The sequence below is a fragment of the Lineus longissimus genome, chromosome 2, assembly GCF_910592395.1.
Source record: "Lineus longissimus chromosome 2, tnLinLong1.2, whole genome shotgun sequence".
In the NCBI taxonomy this organism is placed as follows: Eukaryota; Metazoa; Nemertea; class Pilidiophora; order Heteronemertea; family Lineidae; genus Lineus; species Lineus longissimus.
This window is the reverse complement of record NC_088309.1, coordinates 27,501,906-27,519,968: the sequence shown is the minus strand read 5'-3', so window position 1 is coordinate 27,519,968 and position 18,063 is coordinate 27,501,906. Positions and strand designations below refer to the sequence as shown.

Here is an 18,063-nt window from a genome sequence, read left to right as displayed (position 1 = left end):
TTCCAAAATTTCATGAGTGGTAAATGAAAAACGTTTACATCAATTAGGAGCCTTGCGTCTGGTATACCCGCTTGGATCCGTGCCTGATAAACGTACATGAATGAATAATTACGAGAACATTCTTCAAAAATCTCGAAAAAGTAGATTCGCCGGGGTTCGAACTCGTGACCAACCATTCCACAGTGCAACCGTCTAACCGCCGAGGCCATCAAGGCTTTAATGGTAGACCGGGATTTTCGTTGGTCAAGTCGTCGGCATATTGAAGAAGCGCCATGATTGTGACGAGGTTATACGCTGGCGGAAGGGTAATTGGGTCCAAATAGTTCCAAGCTAACCGTATAATTCGATAATGCGACAGTTATTTCTTGATATATCGCATTTATATAGCTCGGTGATATTATAGATAATGTTCGTAGTTGATTTTAATGTTTGAATGGCTTTCTCAAAAAAGTTTTTAGAAGCGAGGTCAACAGGGTCAAAAGAAATAGTCTTTGGCGCCAATGATGTCAGCAATGGCGAATTTGAATTAAGATTCGATTCCTTTGTCGTCGGAAGTGCGCAAACACACGGCAATTGTATTTATTTTGCTCCGTGAACGTGATTTGAAGGGACAGTTTGGGTGTGGGATTTAGGTGACCAGGAAGATGATATGTAATTTGAATCTATCCGCCTGCAGCTCATCACTGTAGTTACAAACTAAATGCTCATCACCGATAATGAATCTAGCGCCGACATGTCAAACCATTCTCTGGAGTGCTCGAACACCTAAATCAGTGTGTAGTTCAGCTTGAAAAGTTCGGGTGAAGGGGTTTTCTTCGTGATAATCTTCATAATGGTATAAGGTGGTGGTATAAGAGGGCCGGCGAATCTAGGAACTGGAAGAAGAGGGAGCGTGCTCTGCATTTCTCATCAACATTCCTGGACAGGTGTGTTCCAAAATTTCATGAGTGGTAAATGAAAAACGTTTACATCAATTAGGAGCCTTGCGTCTGGTATACCCGCTTGGATCCGTGCCTGATAAACGTACATGAATGAATAATTACGAGAACATTCTTCAAAAATCTCGAAAAAGTAGATTCGCCGGGGTTCGAACTCGTGACCAACCATTCCACAGTGCAACCGTCTAACCGCCGAGGCCATCAAGGCTTTAATGGTAGACCGGGATTTTCGTTGGTCAAGTCGTCGGCATATTGAAGAAGCGCCATGATTGTGACGAGGTTATACGCTGGCGGAAGGGTAATTGGGTACAAATAGTTCCAAGCTAACCGTATAATTCGATAATGCGACAGTTATTTCTTGATATATCGCATTTATATAGCTCGGTGATATTATAGATAATGTTCGTAGTTGATTTTAATGTTTGAATGGCTTTCTCAAAAAAGTTTTTAGAAGCGAGGTCAACAGGGTCAAAAGAAATAGTCTTTGGCGCCAATGATGTCAGCAATGGCGAATTTGAATTAAGATTCGATTCCTTTGTCGTCGGAAGTGCGCAAACACACGGCAATTGTATTTATTTTGCTCCGTGAACGTGATTTGAAGGGACAGTTTGGGTGTGGGATTTAGGTGACCAGGAAGATGATATGTAATTTGAATCTATCCGCCTGCAGCTCATCACTGTAGTTACAAACTAAATGCTCATCACCGATAATGAATCTAGCGCCGACATGTCAAACCATTCTCTGGAGTGCTCGAACACCTAAATCAGTGTGTAGTTCAGCTTGAAAAGTTCGGGTGAAGGGGTTTTCTTCGTGATAATCTTCATAATGGTATAAGGTGGTGGTATAAGAGGGCCGGCGAATCTAGGAACTGGAAGAAGAGGGAGCGTGCTCTGCATTTCTCATCAACATTCCTGGACAGGTGTGTTCCAAAATTTCATGAGTGGTAAATGAAAAACGTTTACATCAATTAGGAGCCTTGCGTCTGGTATAGAGTCTACCCGCTTGGATCCGTGCCTGATAAACGTACATGAATGAATAATTACGAGAACATTCTTCAAAAATCTCGAAAAAGTAGATTCGCCGGGGTTCGAACTCGTGACCAACCATTCCACAGTGCAACCGTCTAACCGCCGAGGCCATCAAGGCTTTAATGGTAGACCGGGATTTTCGTTGGTCAAGTCGTCGGCATATTGAAGAAGCGCCATGATTGTGACGAGGTTATACGCTGGCGGAAGGGTAATTGGGTCCAAATAGTTCCAAGCTAACCGTATAATTCGATAATGCGACAGTTATTTCTTGATATATCGCATTTATATAGCTCGGTGATATTATAGATAATGTTCGTAGTTGATTTTAATGTTTGAATGGCTTCCTCAAAAAAGTTTTTAGAAGCGAGGTCAACAGGGTCAAAAGAAATAGTCTTTGGCGCCAATGATGTCAGCAATGGCGAATTTGAATTAAGATTCGATTCCTTTGTCGTCGGAAGTGCGCAAACACACGGCAATTGTATTTATTTTGCTCCGTGAACGTGATTTGAAGGGACAGTTTGGGTGTGGGATTTAGGTGACCAGGAAGATGATATGTAATTTGAATCTATCCGCCTGCAGCTCATCACTGTAGTTACAAACTAAATGCTCATCACCGATAATGAATCTAGCGCCGACATGTCAAACCATTCTCTGGAGTGCTCGAACACCTAAATCAGTGTGTAGTTCAGCTTGAAAAGTTCGGGTGAAGGGGTTTTCTTCGTGATAATCTTCATAATGGTATAAGGTGGTGGTATAAGAGGGCCGGCGAATCTAGGAACTGGAAGAAGAGGGAGCGTGCTCTGCATTTCTCATCAACATTCCTGGACAGGTGTGTTCCAAAATTTCATGAGTGGTAAATGAAAAACGTTTACATCAATTAGGAGCCTTGCGTCTGGTATACCCGCTTGGATCCGCGCCTGATAAACGTACATGAATGAATAATAGCGAGAACATTTTACACAAATCTAAAAGAAATAGATTCGTCGGGGTTCGAACTCGTGACCAACCATTCCACACTGCAACCGTCTAACCGCCGAGGCTATCAAGACCGGGACCGCCGCAGGCGCGAAGCGACGGCGGGAGGTCTGGGGGCCTCCCCCAGAAAAATGTTTAAGATAAGACTCCATATATGCGATTTCCTGCCATCTGATCTTCAAATATTAAGCACCACTCCCACCCCATTTTCAGTGTTTTTTGTCTGCAAAATCATCAGGAACAGATCGGTATTGCCTGAAAAAATTCTGAAAAAAAGTCCGACTGAAGGAAAGGCACGTGGTTTGAAGGAGGTAGTGATTTATGAAAGAAGGTTGAAAATTCTTTTTCAAAGTTGAGCGTCTTTTTTTCTACTCTTCGCAAATAAATCGACGAGAGATGACTGCGACTTTCGTTTTTCCGCCATGATTAGGCTACCTGTCTGTAGCGCATCTGCGGCGTATTGGTCGGTCAGCTGACCATTGCACAGATAGCCGATTGCGGCGGGAAAGATCCTTCGTGGGATCATGGCGTGTGCGGGTGCGCCCCCCCCCCCCTTGGATCCGCGCCTGGCTATGTAGTTTCACACTACAAGCCGAACTTGTCTTATGTCGCATCGCGGCAGTCTCTAACATGGTCGGTGTGAGGTTGTCCAATGTTTACCATTGCGACAACCACAACTAAGAAATTTTGTTTCCTCATGCATGTTTTGTCGTACAATACATGTCATAAGAAAATCATGCCTCTAAATACAGATTTATTGGACAAAATATGTCGTCTTTGAAAGAAAAGACACACATGGCTGCCAGAGATGGCATGGCCATCAGTTTGTTCGCTTTGCTTTGCAATCGACGGCGTGAAGAGGTCAATGAAGCCCTGTCCCACTTCACCCTTGAAAATGGCCAGAACACAACGCCCCTCATAATATCTGCCAGGAATGGACACTCGAAAGTTGTTCGCATGTTGCTGAGCAACTTTGATGTTGACATTGAACAAGTCGCTCAAGTCAAGTTTGATGGTTACATCATTGAAGAAGCCACAGCTCTGTGGTGTGCTGCAGGCGGTGGACATTTAGATGTGGTCAAAATTCTCGTCGAAATGCGTGCTCAGCCGAACCACGCTACAAGTTCGAATTCTACCCCTTTGAGAGCGGCTTGTTTTGATGGTCGGTTGGAAATAGTGGAATACTTGCTTAAGAACAATGCTGACTTTACTATCGCCAATAAATATGACAATACCTGTCTCATGATTGCCTGTTACAAAGGACATGTGAAAGTTGTTAGAGCCCTTCTCTCGGCTGGATCCGACCCGAATCTAAAGGCTCATTGTGAAGCTACAGCACTCCACTTTGCTGCGGAATGTGGATATGTTGAAATTGTAAAATTGCTCATTCAATACGGTGCTACACTTCAACCAAATAATGTTGGCATGACACCTCTCATGACAGCAGCTGAAAATTGTCAAGCTGAAGTGGTGGAATACTTCTTATCAGAATCGGAACACGACGAAACTGACTTTTGGATTAATGCGGAAAAAAGAATTGAGTGTTTAGAGCTAATGGGTACTGCCTTTGCCAATGATAAAGATAACTATAACATTGAAAAGGCTTATCATTACATGTGGCTGGCAATGGTGGAACGACACAGAGATCCGGACAATGTGATAAAGAAAAGTTGGAGTCCACCAGAGGATGCTTATGAAAACAGATGCGAGTGTCTGACACTGTCTGAGCTTGAGGCCATTGAACACAATGCCCATGCGATCCATATGGAGGCTTTGATCATGCGGGAACGGATCCTTGGCACAGAAAACCCAGAACTGCTTCACCCGATTGTCTTCCGCGGTGCTGTATTTGCTGATATGGCCCAATTTGACAAGTGTATTGGACTTTGGCTGAGGGCCATGGATTTACGATTCGGGAATAACAGATCAATTGGGAAAGACTTATTGAGATTTGCTCAAGTTTTTTCTCAGATGATCCATGTTGGGGTGAAGGTTGACTTTGACAGAATTCTCTGTGTGTTTGATTTTGCCATAAAGGAATTAAAGAACCACCAGAAATGTTCAGAACCCTCCTCTGGAGATTCTCAACTCAGTTTGGAGGAAGCCATGGAAGCCGACTTCCATACTGCCATGTACCTGATTGCCTTGCTGTGCAAAGTCAAACACAACACAGACCAAGAATTCGAAATGTGTAAGTTCATTTACATGTTTAACAAAATGGACCTTCGGCTAGGTCATGGTATGACCCCACTTCATGTCGCTTCTAATGCTCAAATAGCTGTTGATGATTTCCATGTGTGTGACGTTGTCAGGTATCCTAATGCTTCTGTTGTGCGCCTCTTGATTCACTGTGGAGCAGACACAAATGCTGTGGATAAGAACGGTGATAGCCCTCTACACATCATTGTCACCTACGATAAACCAATTAGTGACTTCCTCACTCTACATTCAATCATTGTCCTTCTGTGTGAATATGGAGGTCATATGGACAGGGCCAATAAGAAAGGATTGACTCCTATGGACGTATGTTGGACTGGTGTTTCCGAGATCATACTGCGCACCCTGAAGAAGATCAGCTTGAAATGCCTTGCTGCTCGAGCTGTTCGCCAGCATCATATAGACTACAAAGGACATCTTCCCTTCTCCCTGGAAGAGTTCGTTGCTTTACATTAACAACTTGGATGCCCTGTGGTACAGACCTATGTCTTTCACACCCTACCAACCTCCCATCTACATGTATTATTGTACTTTACACTGTGTGTTTTCATCTCTTGGGAGTAGAACATGCGTTGGTCTGAGCTCGAGTTCTCTTTACCATCATGACCTACACATAATGTTTTATGTTGCGTTCGTGCACCAGTGTTTAAAAAAAAGATTTCCAACATTTCTATTTTAGTTCTTACTGTTTACATTGTACACTTGAATCTTTAGATTTGGAAGTGGGTTGCAAGTAGGTGCTCAATACACGATTGTAGTATTCATAATAAAATGATTGTCTTATACTTAAAGAAATGTCCGATGTGTTTGCCTTATTAAGTTGGCCAGTCGAAAGACTGAGCAGCTATCGCAGACGAAATCATGATGGAATGCATAAGTTTGACGTCTCCAAGGTATTGACGATGCCACTTTGTGACAGAGTGGCAAGTTGTGCAGATACATGGAATGGTAGAATGCTGTTGTCAACCAGTACCTCAAACCTTACCTAAGATGAAAACTCCCCGTCTTCAGCTTTGAACCAGATGACGCAATCTTTGAAAGACTGTCCGAGACACCCCTTTTCAGCTTGGTAGGATCTAACCAGGTGTTCCAACCCTTGAATTGCCTGTCATGGGGAAACCAGCCATACTTGGTCTGTTGTAAGGAATACTGTTATCACAACTGTCCTTGGGGACACTTATCACAACCTATTGCCCCTTAAACAAATGTCGAATCCCCACTTCCGTCAGATCGAGCCGATTGGGGAACCAGATGTAACAAATGACATGTCACATTCCTAATATTGTCCAACCAGTCACCGGACAAGACTGTCTTGGTCGGGTATGGGAAATGTCTCAATTGTCCGTATACCTGATCTGTGAGACGAGACTGTCACAATCTCTATTGTGGAAATAAGATCACAACCTTTGACAGAAAAACCTTCCTCAGAGTTGCTCACTTGAAACTAGATGTTATAACGCTGGAATAAGGTCAGGTTGAACAAGCATTGCCCACCTGTTTTCTGATTAGGGAAATGCACTGCAAACATTAACAAGGACACACCATGAATCCATTAACATCATATTTTATTGATCCTACTTGCCATTCATTCTACGTGTGTTGGCAACACCATTTTTTTCATTCAAACACAGAAAAAGCAAACTTGCTCCCAAAAATGGTCTGGCCAACTCCTAAATCTTACAACACAAAAAACATCATTCAACAGTAAAAGTAAGCATCACATTTTCCAAAATATATCACTACACATACATGTAGACACAATTGGATATGTTTTCAAAACCCTCTCATCTCTTCCTAATGCTGACAGAGTAAAAGCTTACGGCACACTTTTCCCCACACTGATTATGAAACAAAGTCATCTAAAAAAACTTTTTTTCCAAGCCACACCATTAAACTCTGCTCTCCATTAACACAATTCAGAGGCAGCCATCAAAGTGATACATGTCTAAAACTACCAACCTATTTGTCATGGGATATAAACTATAACACTCTTTTTAAAATAATACTCTGAAATTGATGCCCCTCAATTCAGCAGTTTTTGGACGCATCGTTATCACTATTTGTGAATGAATGGACCCATTAAATTGCCGTTTATAAATATTATTCTGACGTAAATATAAACACCTCTCAATGATATAAAGTTGATAAGTTATTTCATCTGAAGATTTTATCAACATCAATATATGTCTAGCCATTCAAATGTTTGTCTTTGCATTTTCTTCAATTAATTAGGCTGTGACATGAGCACATCTGTGCATTGGACATGAGTGGGAGCTCAGAATGTGCAATTTCAAGTGCTGGCAGAAGAAACCCTTATTTAATGTTCAAAGCCAACAGATACTGATAAAAGACAATAATTTGAATCACTAGACACATACAACTTATACAGCCTCCACTGCCTGCAGTGAGGGCGATTTCAAACTCTCTCACAACACTGATTAGCATTAATCAAGCAACTCACACATATTCCCATCTAAAACTGTCCGTTTAAACTGGTTCAAGTATGAACCATGTATATACGGTAAATGCAACTAAAATATACCACAATCAAACTAAATTCTTTCTCTTCTAAACAACAGCAGAATGCCTCGTTGACAATACAAAGATATGCCTGCAGCTTAAAAGGTTAAACCAAAGACTAATCTTGACAAATTACAAATGCTGCCAGTCTGGAAATGACAAGCCACAACTGTGCACTACGAGTACAATAACACAACTCTGGCCTATCGCACCACACTTTTAAACAACCAGGCCCTGGAATGTAAACTTTGTAGAAAACTTGTAGCAGGACAAGCATTTCAGACTTATACCAAGTAAAATGTATACATATAGAAAAATGTTTGTCATAAGTATGAACTATTGTAGATGCAGGCATCATGCCTATTACAATTCGGTGGGGAATCGTGCTATAAGTATAAGAAATAAAATGAAATGTCTTACTTGTTTTTGATGTACAAGATGAGATCACCATTGGCAGTGGTAAACGATGGGGCACTGATCAAAATTAGCTACAAAAACAATCTGGCATACTTTCAGATACCCAGGCTGTCATGGTAGTTGAGGTTTTATACATTACAGGTGGAATGTCTTAATTAATGTCAATCTCAATAATGCACACGCACTTTGTATACAATAGAGGGTGTCTCAGTGCAGAAAATCTATTATGACTATGTCTACAATCGCACTCAAGTCAAAGGAAAATCAGCTAACACTACATGCCACAATGTCTATTCATGAACAACACCATATCAACAACTATTCTTCCAATAATCCACTCTCTAATACTGCACTAAATCTTCTCTGGGAGTCTGAGGCACCGAGGAGACAACCTAACAACTACAATCCTCCTTTTCTCATGACGAGAGGTTCTCACGCGATGACTTTACAGCATGCAATCCTATCACGCAGCAGTTCGATACTCTTTAGCTTGATCAGTAACATGTCCGTCATCCTGTTGGTGTAGTCACTGAAACTCTGAAACCAAGTGGGAAAGACACTAAGATATTTTCTCTCAACTATACATAATCTATATTACCACTTGTATAAGAGGCAGCTAGACACACTAGGTAGACAATCAATGTAGTTACTCAAAGAACTGAAACGTATCTTTCCGTTGCAAACGGCCAAATATGAATGTTTACAACACACAGAAAACAACCAAGAACCACGGTTTGACAATATTGATGATATTTACCACATCTCCTGATCGCACTTGTTTCAACAGCGACATCTCTCTCCTACACATAGCTGTCACATCTGCTAGATGTTCTTCATGGCCAGATATCACCCGCAACCTGCAAACATATGATAACTGTTGAACTCAGGAAATTATAACAGATACTACTGGTAATTGAACCCTCATTATGGAAGATACCAAGACCCTAAGTTCCTCAACAGGATATGTTGCAAATCAAGACTTAAGTCTTGCATATCAAGCAGGAAAACAGAGCCAAGACTAAAGGTCAGTGTCAAATGCTAACAACACATTTGCCTACCTGGCATGGTGCGATTGTGACTTCCCTCCATCCGTATTACTCTTGTATTCTACAGTGCTGTGCCTGCTGTGGTATTCTGTGGTCGTCTCTCGCAGGGTTGAGCCATTTCCCGTCATCGTCATACTATTCAACGTCGAACGTAATTTAACACTATCGTAGGTACTACGAAGTGACTCCCCAAGTTGCTGCCTTGCTTCAAAGCTGCGCTCCAAAGATGGGTTTAAATTGACTTTGTCAGAAGGTTCATCTCTGCGATAAAAGTCAGGATCTCTCCATCTGTAGCTGTCCCTAGCACTCCTTGAAGACAAATGGTCACCATTTGTCAGGAATTTACCAGATGAAACACCAATCGTATTTCGCAGAGGGTCCTTGTCAGCAAGAGATTTTCCACTTTTTGTCATATCGTTCCTTCTTTGGCTTGAATCATGACTGCGTACAATATCCTTTCCACGCTCAGTTTTCCTGGCACCTCCCAATACAGCGCTGTCATGATAACTAGAATAACCAATTGTTTTGGACAACGGATCACCATGATTTCGGTTCAGATGGCTAGAATTTGTTGTCTTGCTCAGTTCTTTGGCCATGCTGACTTTACTCTGCTGCAGAGCTTTTCCAATAGTACTGAGACTATTGACAAGGTTATCCCTGTTTGGAGGATCTTTATGATTGGTAGCATTATCAAGGGTTCGGACAATTTCAGAGTCATCCAAATTCTCCGAGATACCGGTCTTGTCTTTTGAATCATCCTCCACAACTATCTTTGTAATGACCTTGGGTGCTGTAAGGACGTCATTAGAACTTGGAGTAACTGGATATGGATGAATCGGTAAAAACAAGGACAGGGGGTCAACTTTCTCGGACCTTATGGGTGCAGTACAAGTCACTTTCTTAACTCCCTTTTTAGGAGAAACCTCTAAGGCTACATGTGCTTTGATAGGTTTTGGTTTCACTGGTGCAGTTTTTTTCCAAGCAGAACAGGCTGTTTTCTGCAAGTCGACGGGCGGGTGAGGTGGCAGGGGCTCCGAGACAATCTGCCTCGTGTCCTCGGGTAGTTGTTCGATCACCGGGAGACTTCTGACAGATGCAATACTCGACACATCATCTAATGTACCGATACTAGCAGTTTCAACGTCACTTTCTGTCTCTGTAGTTTTCTTGTGTTCTAGAGACAGGCCTGGCATGACAACACCACTGTCAGTAACCGTCCTACACTTTGACACGGCTGGTATCTTCTCACTGAACTCTGTGATGTGGTCTCCATTAGCTTTGCCACCAGATGGCTTTCTAGTTTTTAGAAGAGCAGAGTCTGACACAGTGCTGCAAACATCATTAGACTTAGGCCCAGAATCTGAATTCTTGTCCTTCAAAACTTTATCTTTCGAGCTATACTTCAACAATTTTGAATAGAAGTTCTGAATAAGGTCAGATTTATCGTTTTCTAATTCTATGTGACCTTCACCAGGTGGATTATCAAGCATTTTCGTCAAACTGAGCCTCTTCGTTGCCTCAGGTTTAATCCATGTTGGCCTCTGATTACGAGCCAGAAGCCTTGAGTTCCTTGGTTCGACATGTTCTGGTGGCCTCTCCCATTTAGCTCGGTCTTTCTTCACAGCTCCTGACTCACTCTTTGCTTCAACACTCGCCTTGAACTTTGGTCGATCCAAACATTCAGACTTTGGCTCTGCGTCAGCCCTATGATCTCTGCTCTTACGCACTGATGACCTCTTTCCAGCCAATGACTTCAAGAACTCATCAGGTGTAGGTAAGCTGTTGATTTTCTTGGAAGCCTCACTGACCTGTCCCAAAGCTGGTTTTGGCAGATGTTGCATCCTTGGACTGATCTTGGCAGCCATCCTGGGGGATTTCTGAGGACTTTGTGACATCGTGTATAAGTCCCCTGTATCTCGGTCAAGAAGTTTTGGACGCCGCATATCAGGTGATGTTTCAAGGCCATTTGATTTAGAATTCTCGGTCAAAGTTTTATCACTGGACATATCAAAACCACTGTAGGCTGTACCCCTATCATATTTTCGATTCTGATCTGTTGGAGTGTTAACAAAGGCCTGCTGTCTTTCACTATTAAACTTCTTCATTGGTGAAGAAGAGCTGATAAGGTCTTGACCAACGCCACCAGGCAACTTTCTTGGTGATAAGAATGTCTTTGTGACAGGACTTTTAGGATTCGTACCAATGACAACGGTCTCCCTGAACTCTGATAACAAACTCCTCTTGACAATATTTGGTGACTTTGTCTGAGAATCGCTAGAAATGTTCAGACTCTTAACAGTAGACACACCATCTACATGATCATTTCCAGGGACCAATTCTACACCAGATGATAATTCCTTCCCTTCACCATCAACAGATTTTTTCACAATTGCTAATGGTTTTTCTGCACCCGTATTGGTATGGTCGGCGACGTCTTCTAAACGTGGCAGAAATTTGCCATCGTAAACTTGGAACTTGTTACGTTTATTCCCGGTGTCATGGAGAGCTTTTGCTAAGTAATCATCAAAATCTGTGCTGGTTTTAAGCTGTGGTTCTGGCGGAGAGACCATGCGTCTTCTCTTGCTTGGGGAGACCTCCTGAGACGTGTCCGTATCTGCTTCACGATCAGGTTTACTTACCATAACCTTTGGATCCGGCATCGGACGATCAAGCATTTTAGTTGGAGTTCGAGAAACCTTTTTCACACTGTTGATTTTCCCTGCAGCCTCTTTCTGAGCTCGAACGAGCTTCGCCATCTTTTGTTTTGTCACCGGTGAATTCTTAGCTGCCTGCATGAATGACTTCACAGGGTGATTCAAGACGCCTGACTTTGAAAACTTCTCAACCAGAATGGGAGACTTTTCCACATCGGTGTCTTTACTACAGCCATTAGATTTTGATTTAGCACTGGGCTTGTTCTCTCCGATAACTTGTCTTTCAGACAGCTGAGGTGCCTCATCACCACGGACCAGAACATCATCCTTCTCCATATCAGACGCTGCCATCAAATCATGGCTGGTCAAAGATCGATTTAAAGCTTCTCTTGTTTTCTCCATAGCCTTCTCCAGACGTGCAATCAAGCCAGTTTGTTTGTCAAATTTCCCCTGCTTTAAAACACTCAAATTTAAAGGACTGTCCATATGAACATTGTCACCCTGCTTTGGTCTCAGCACTTCTGTGCCCGAGCGCCTGGAACTGTTAGAAATGTTCTTGGTGCCAGCACCATCACTGGATGAGTTTCTCACTTTATCATTTGGTTTCTTGCTCTTCCTACTAGCCCGACTGGCCAGGCTTGTTCTAGAGTCAGTAGACATATTGACACTACTAGTACTAATGTCCATCGGTTTTTCAGCATCCAACTTCACATCACTAATCTTTCCAGCAACAGAATCTTTGTTTTCGCGACACCCAGACACTCGTTTTGAAACACCCTTGTCAGAGGTCAAATCTAAACTTTCCTTTTCTGCAACAACTTGACCACAAACCTTTCGTGAACTTTCCTTCACTGCAATATTAATTTGCTTGTCCTCCTCAGCTGATAAGGCATTGACAAGCTTCCTGGGACGGATTTTATGACCACAAATTGGCGATTCGAACTGTGAATAACCAGTCTCGCACTCAGACTGTGCATTTTCAACCTTGTTTGGGCGGAGCGGTGTTGACGACAGTGGGACACTGGACGGATGGAATACCGAAGGAGTCATCTTTCCAACTGTGGGAAACTCTTTAGTGATGGCTGACTTGGCATTGGCAGCAGTATCTTCCATTGGGGTGGTCTTTGGTGACAGTTCTTTCCTCAGCTCTTTTACCCTGGAAAGTATTGATCAAATTTTGGATATCTCAAGTGAAATAAACTGCTTTTTATTTCTTCAGTTGTTAGTGCAGTTCAACAAGGCCTCTAGAAATAGAAATTGGTTACAATTTTCATCACGAAGTTCAATTTGTAAAACACAAGAAACACTTCGTATGAGCATGTGGCAAAACTACTGAGGAGAAAGCCCTTTACAGTGTGATCATATTCTTGGCATATAATACTTGAAAACTTGACCCCTATCCCAACTTTCTCAGAGGTCATACTTGGCATAGTGCATTCATGAAAGCTTACCTATCTGCATAGCGTAGTGTGTTAAGTGTGTTCTCACTGGCTGACAGACAAGGGGAGATGTTGGCAATCATGCAGGTCCTACAGTTACCGATGAACGAGTCTTTCAGGATGTGTGTTAGCTTGCTCTGTCTGAACGGTGTGTGACGGCTTTCCTGGTCAAGGGCACGGATGCACTCCTTCAACTGAATGGAGAGAGAAAATACATTATGTAAGGACACATAACAATCAGCATTGCAGAGACAAATGTGACACGGCTCAGCTCTCAACTCGCTACATTTTTTTGCTACTTACAGCAAGGAGACTTTGGTTGATATCAGCACCCTCCAATCTGTTCTGCTTGTCGGTGTCTGTGGCATCTGCTGCACGCTCACTACCAGCCAGGTCAATGAAGGAAATCCTGGAGAAGGAAAATGATCACTCTGAATGAAGTCGATGTCACGAAGGAAAATACTACTTGATTCAAAACAAACAATAAAACAACTGAAGAGGTAGAACTTTCTTTCATTATTGTCCAGAACAAGTTTACAAAAGAAATGTCTCGTTCCCTCTTAGATTATCCACTCACTTTCCAATTCTCTGCTTCTTGTTATTCCGGAGTTCAATCTGAAGGACGGCGTGTGATCTGGACGAGTCTGGATTGACACCACTTGCTCCCGTGCTGCGGACTTTGTTACCATGCTGGACTGCCTGTAATGAGAGATATAAAGGGTTACAAAAGTTTAAAACAACACCTGATAGATGTCTGCCTTGCTTACAAGCAGGCCACTTTAGCACAGAGGTCTATTGTCATCCACCTCAGCATTCATGTGGGTTACCAGTCACAAGAACATTGACACATCAAGGTTCATCACTCTGTCAAGATTCGGTTGAAAAGGAAACCATTGCGGATGAACCAGTAAACATACACACCTCCATTAAACTCTGAACATTATCCAACTCAACCTCAGACAAGCCAGCAATGTTAACCCTCTGACTCCCATCTTCTCGCACATGTAGTCTCTTTCTCTTGTTGAGGAGATCAAACAGCTGGCCACAGTAGATCTCAAAGTAGCTCACCCAGATGGTCACATCTACATCCTCATGACCTGGAAGAAAGCAAGCAAAAGTTAATCGGAATAGCTGCAAAGAGTAGGAATATCCTTATTTGTCGATTTCCTTCATCATTCCAGTTTCGGCCAGCAGCACCACTTCGTCCACAGCACAACAAAACATGTGCAGTAATATTACTAATAAGACTGGGTAAACGAAAGGGGACTGAGCATCACCTCAAGTCAATACTCACTCTGCTCGGCATCAAATCCCCCAAAACCATACCCCAGAAATCTTAATCACCAATATGGCCTAAATTTCAAGGATTTTATAGGATACCTATTATTCATAACATGTAGCTTTGAGATGAGAGTAAAGAATGAATCACTGCTATAACAAAGGATCGCTAGCTAATGGCAAAATACAAACCTGTGCAAACTTTGTTGAAGATGTCCTGGGCTGCGAGGAGATAAAGACCAGGCACCTCCAGGTTGCCCATTATTGTGTGTGTCTTTCCTGCTCCTGTTTGTCCATACACAAAACATGTTGCCATACCCCTAATAAAAGAAGACGAATATCACATGAGAGGAAGTAAGCATGATGGTGTTTACACAACTCTCTCAATACTAGGGTAGGCTTTTTGGTACACCCAGGGACGGTTCATGTTAATTACTTATTCATATACATTTCCCTAGGGCTTTTTTATAACTTCATGTATAAAAGAGGAATATAATATCTGCAAGTAAGGCTAGGTGTGTAAGCACACTGCCCATATCCAACCTCTATTTAGACTTACCCACTGAAAACACACTTGATGAGATGTTTGGCAGTTCTTTCATAGACTTCCTTGTTCGTCATGGACTCATGAAACACTTCGTCATAGATGAAGGCATGCTGAAAAAGAAAACACAGATATCGTTAGATATCATGTAGAATCATAAAGAGCCATTGCAACATGCTCTATACAATGAAAGGAACATAACCTCACCTCTTGTGTAAACTTTGTCAAGTCGACGGCAACCTTTTGCTCAACCAGCACAACGGTATGGTGATTCTCAATCCTGACAACGTCATCATCCTTCTTCTTAATCTCTCGCTTACTCAGCGGCCGTTTCCTGACACACACTTTGATCTTCGTATCATCAGTCTCACCGTTACATGTAGCTTGATCTGCAGCCTGACTCGATGAGACGGAGGATGTCTTTGGCTTCGTTGCAGAGTTGGGCAGTCCATAGTTGTAACCAGTGTTGTGCACAATCCTTTCAATAAATGCTGGCCCAGCCGGCTTACCAAGGGTTTCTGGTGCAACGATGTTTAAACCTTTTGAAGAAGTGACACTCACATCAGACTGAGCTGGTGATGGCACAGATTTCTTAGCAAGCATGGGTTTCTTTTCTGAGGTACCAGCCCCCCTAACAACGACTGTCCTAGTTGGTATATTAAGGCTTGGCTTAGGAGTGCCAACATTTTCCTTGTTACTTTCCTGAGAAGTGTTTTGATCAGGCTCTGTTCTCTCATGGTTCTGGATTCGATGTGTATTCTTTGATTCGTGCCTACTGGTACTCGTATTTTTGTTTGATTCTTTGTTCTGGGTTGGACGTTGTGATGACTGATGCTTGCTTTGACCTTGACCTAATGACCTTGAAGGCTGATCAGGGCCCTGCACTGCCCTGATTATTTGAATCAAACGGAACAGTCTTTTTTTGTCCTCCAGACTGCTTATCCCCAATGAGGAGTAGTCGTTCATGGTTAACTTTGATAATGTTTCCGCCATTGTAATTCCATTGGCCTCAAGCTTTGGGTAGTAATGCTCCAGACGAGCCTCACGGAGACACTCATACAGGCAGTCGGCCATCTTTATCAAGGTTCACCTGGAAGACACAGACAATACATATTATTAGAATAGGCTGTCTGAAAAAGGTATGAACAGTTCAGGCTATTCTTACTGTCATCAGGATGAGAGAAGGGAAACAAGAGATGGCACTGAGTGTCAGTCTCTGAAAAAGAGAAAGGAGATACCAAAACTAAACCTGCTGATGCTCACCCGTCACTCACCAACACCTACAATAACTTCTCAACTTCCAACAAACTTTCAATTTTGTTGATAGTGATTTGAATCAATCCAGGTTCTGAAAAGTTAAACTATTACACCAATGGGCAAAATAAGACAGTACAGCCCCATAATTTCAAAATTATTTGTGCAAACCTGGAATAGAAAAGATTGAGAAATGTCAGCACGATGCTTCAAGCATGAATGGATTTCCATTAAACCAGCGAGTGTCAATCCAAGCAATGCATTCACTGTCTGAGGACCATATTTATATCATGAGGCCATAAGTTGGCAATCGTCCATCCAGTTGAGTTATTTGCATTATTTGGAACTGCCAATTGTGAAGTTCACAGTTCAACGAATTCAGCAAGGACAAGGTGGAATTTCAAGATACTGCACAAGTTATTCACAGACATGTAAATTACATAAACATGAACGTTAACAGTATTCAGTAAACAGTTTCTATTCTCCCAATTGTTTCTTGCTTACCGTGTCTGACCACACCTATATTAACCACTAACATGCATGCAATGGCATGAAAGAAAACAAAGTTGGTCTGGCTGAATCCAAAGAGCAGAGACCAGGCATGTAGCAACTTGACTTGGCAATTAGCTGATTATACAATACATGTACATTGTAGACAATTCATTTCACCCTAACCTGGTTGATCTCCAGTGCAGAATGACACACACACAATGTTAAAATGAGCCAAAGGCAACTTCATGTTGACACTTACTCTTAATTCTTGATTGATCAAAAACTGCATAATTTATTGATTTAGAGATCAGCTTTACAATTTGTTTGATATGATCCATTCAGCCCAGGAAAGAATAGCCTCCTGAAATATTGATCATTGGCGCATAACCGATACCTTCAAATTGAGCATAGCCGATTGATTTATAGAGCATTAGTCACCTACTCAGACTCAGTAAATCAATCAACTCAGAAGAGGTGGAGGTGGGTGAAGTTTAGGCAAAACACAGATTTAGATAGTCAAGAGACAATGGGAATCTAACTGACCAATCAGCTACAGAGCCAGCAAAGCCGTATCCTCCTCCCCTCGGCCCTCGCACACGCTACATTACAAAGCTCGGTCGATAGGACCGAGTGTTAGCCAGAGCTTCAGGATGATAGTCTATAGATTCATGCACTTGATTGGGAACAACGTTTACATGACGTAGTGTTGGCCGTCGTCACGTCACCATGCATTTTACATTACTGTAACGTGACGAGACGCGACGTTTTCGTAAACATTGGTCCCAATCAAGTGCATGGATCTATAGTACTGAGTCAGGTGAAGGCCTAATATCATCTGATTCTGATCTGACTGACTGTGTAGTGTGTGTTGCATTCAACATGAACATAACATACATGCAACGTATTGATGTACTACATTCATCTACACTGTAGTGTAAGTGTAACACTCGTATACACAATACACTATACACTTACAGTACACTGGCATTCAACCATTAACCAAAATGAAGATCACAACGTAAGCCACGGCCGCTTAGAAAGACGTTTCAAAAAGATATATTTACCAACTCATTTCTCGTAAATGCAAAGTGCTTATATGTTTAGTAAATCCTCTAAAAGTTTACAAATTCATCCAAAGCAGAGCTCTTTGGGGCGATTATTTTCTTCAAAATACAACAATAGTTTTTCGCCATTTTGAATTCCGCGGTTGCTAATCTGCCGATAGGCGGCTTTTTCAACACACTGCGCCTGCGTAATGGTG

The 18,063-nt window shown here is 42.2% G+C and overlaps 2 protein-coding genes across 4 annotated transcripts; one reads left to right on the top strand and one right to left on the bottom strand.

The window, feature by feature from the left end:
* The first annotated feature begins 3,632 nt into the window (after positions 1-3,632).
* LOC135483893 (protein fem-1 homolog B-like) lies at positions 3,633-5,925 on the top strand. Its single transcript, XM_064764955.1, has one exon. It carries the CDS (start codon positions 3,710-3,712, stop codon positions 5,612-5,614), a length of 1,905 nt encoding a protein of 634 aa, XP_064621025.1. The 5' UTR covers positions 3,633-3,709; the 3' UTR covers positions 5,615-5,925.
* A 787-nt stretch (positions 5,926-6,712) lies between these two features.
* LOC135483337 (uncharacterized) lies at positions 6,713-18,001 on the bottom strand. 3 transcript variants are annotated; one of them, XM_064764140.1, is made up of 11 exons: positions 17,867-18,001; positions 15,264-16,146; positions 15,072-15,169; positions 14,705-14,832; positions 14,156-14,331; positions 13,812-13,933; positions 13,538-13,643; positions 13,247-13,428; positions 9,154-12,951; positions 8,853-8,952; positions 6,713-8,632 (listed from the first exon to the last, which is right to left on the bottom strand). In XM_064764140.1, the coding sequence occupies exons 2-11, from the start codon at positions 16,128-16,130 to the stop codon at positions 8,528-8,530; spliced, it is 5,682 nt and encodes a 1,893-aa protein (XP_064620210.1). In that variant the 5' UTR covers positions 16,131-16,146; positions 17,867-18,001; the 3' UTR covers positions 6,713-8,527. The 3 variants fall into 3 exon arrangements, with proteins under 3 accessions (XP_064620210.1, XP_064620211.1, XP_064620212.1); XM_064764141.1 differs by lacking the exon at positions 17,867-18,001 and adding an exon at positions 16,482-16,540; XM_064764142.1 differs by lacking the exon at positions 17,867-18,001 and adding an exon at positions 16,320-16,340.
* Between the last annotated feature and the right edge of the window lie 62 nt (positions 18,002-18,063).

Coding starts and splice junctions, on each gene's coding strand:
- LOC135483893 (XM_064764955.1), top strand. CDS start 3,710: ATGTCGTCTTTGAAAGAAAAGACACACATGGCTGCCAGAGATGGCATG.
- LOC135483337 (XM_064764140.1), bottom strand. CDS start 16,130: ATGGCCGACTGCCTGTATGAGTGTCTCCGTGAGGCTCGTCTGGAGCAT. Junction 14,332..14,704: donor CTTCAACAAAGTTTGCACAG/GTTTGTATTTTG, acceptor GCTTTCTTCCAG/GTCATGAGGATGTAGATGTG. Junction 12,952..13,246: donor ACACTACGCTATGCAGATAG/GTAAGCTTTCAT, acceptor AATACTTTCCAG/GGTAAAAGAGCTGAGGAAAG.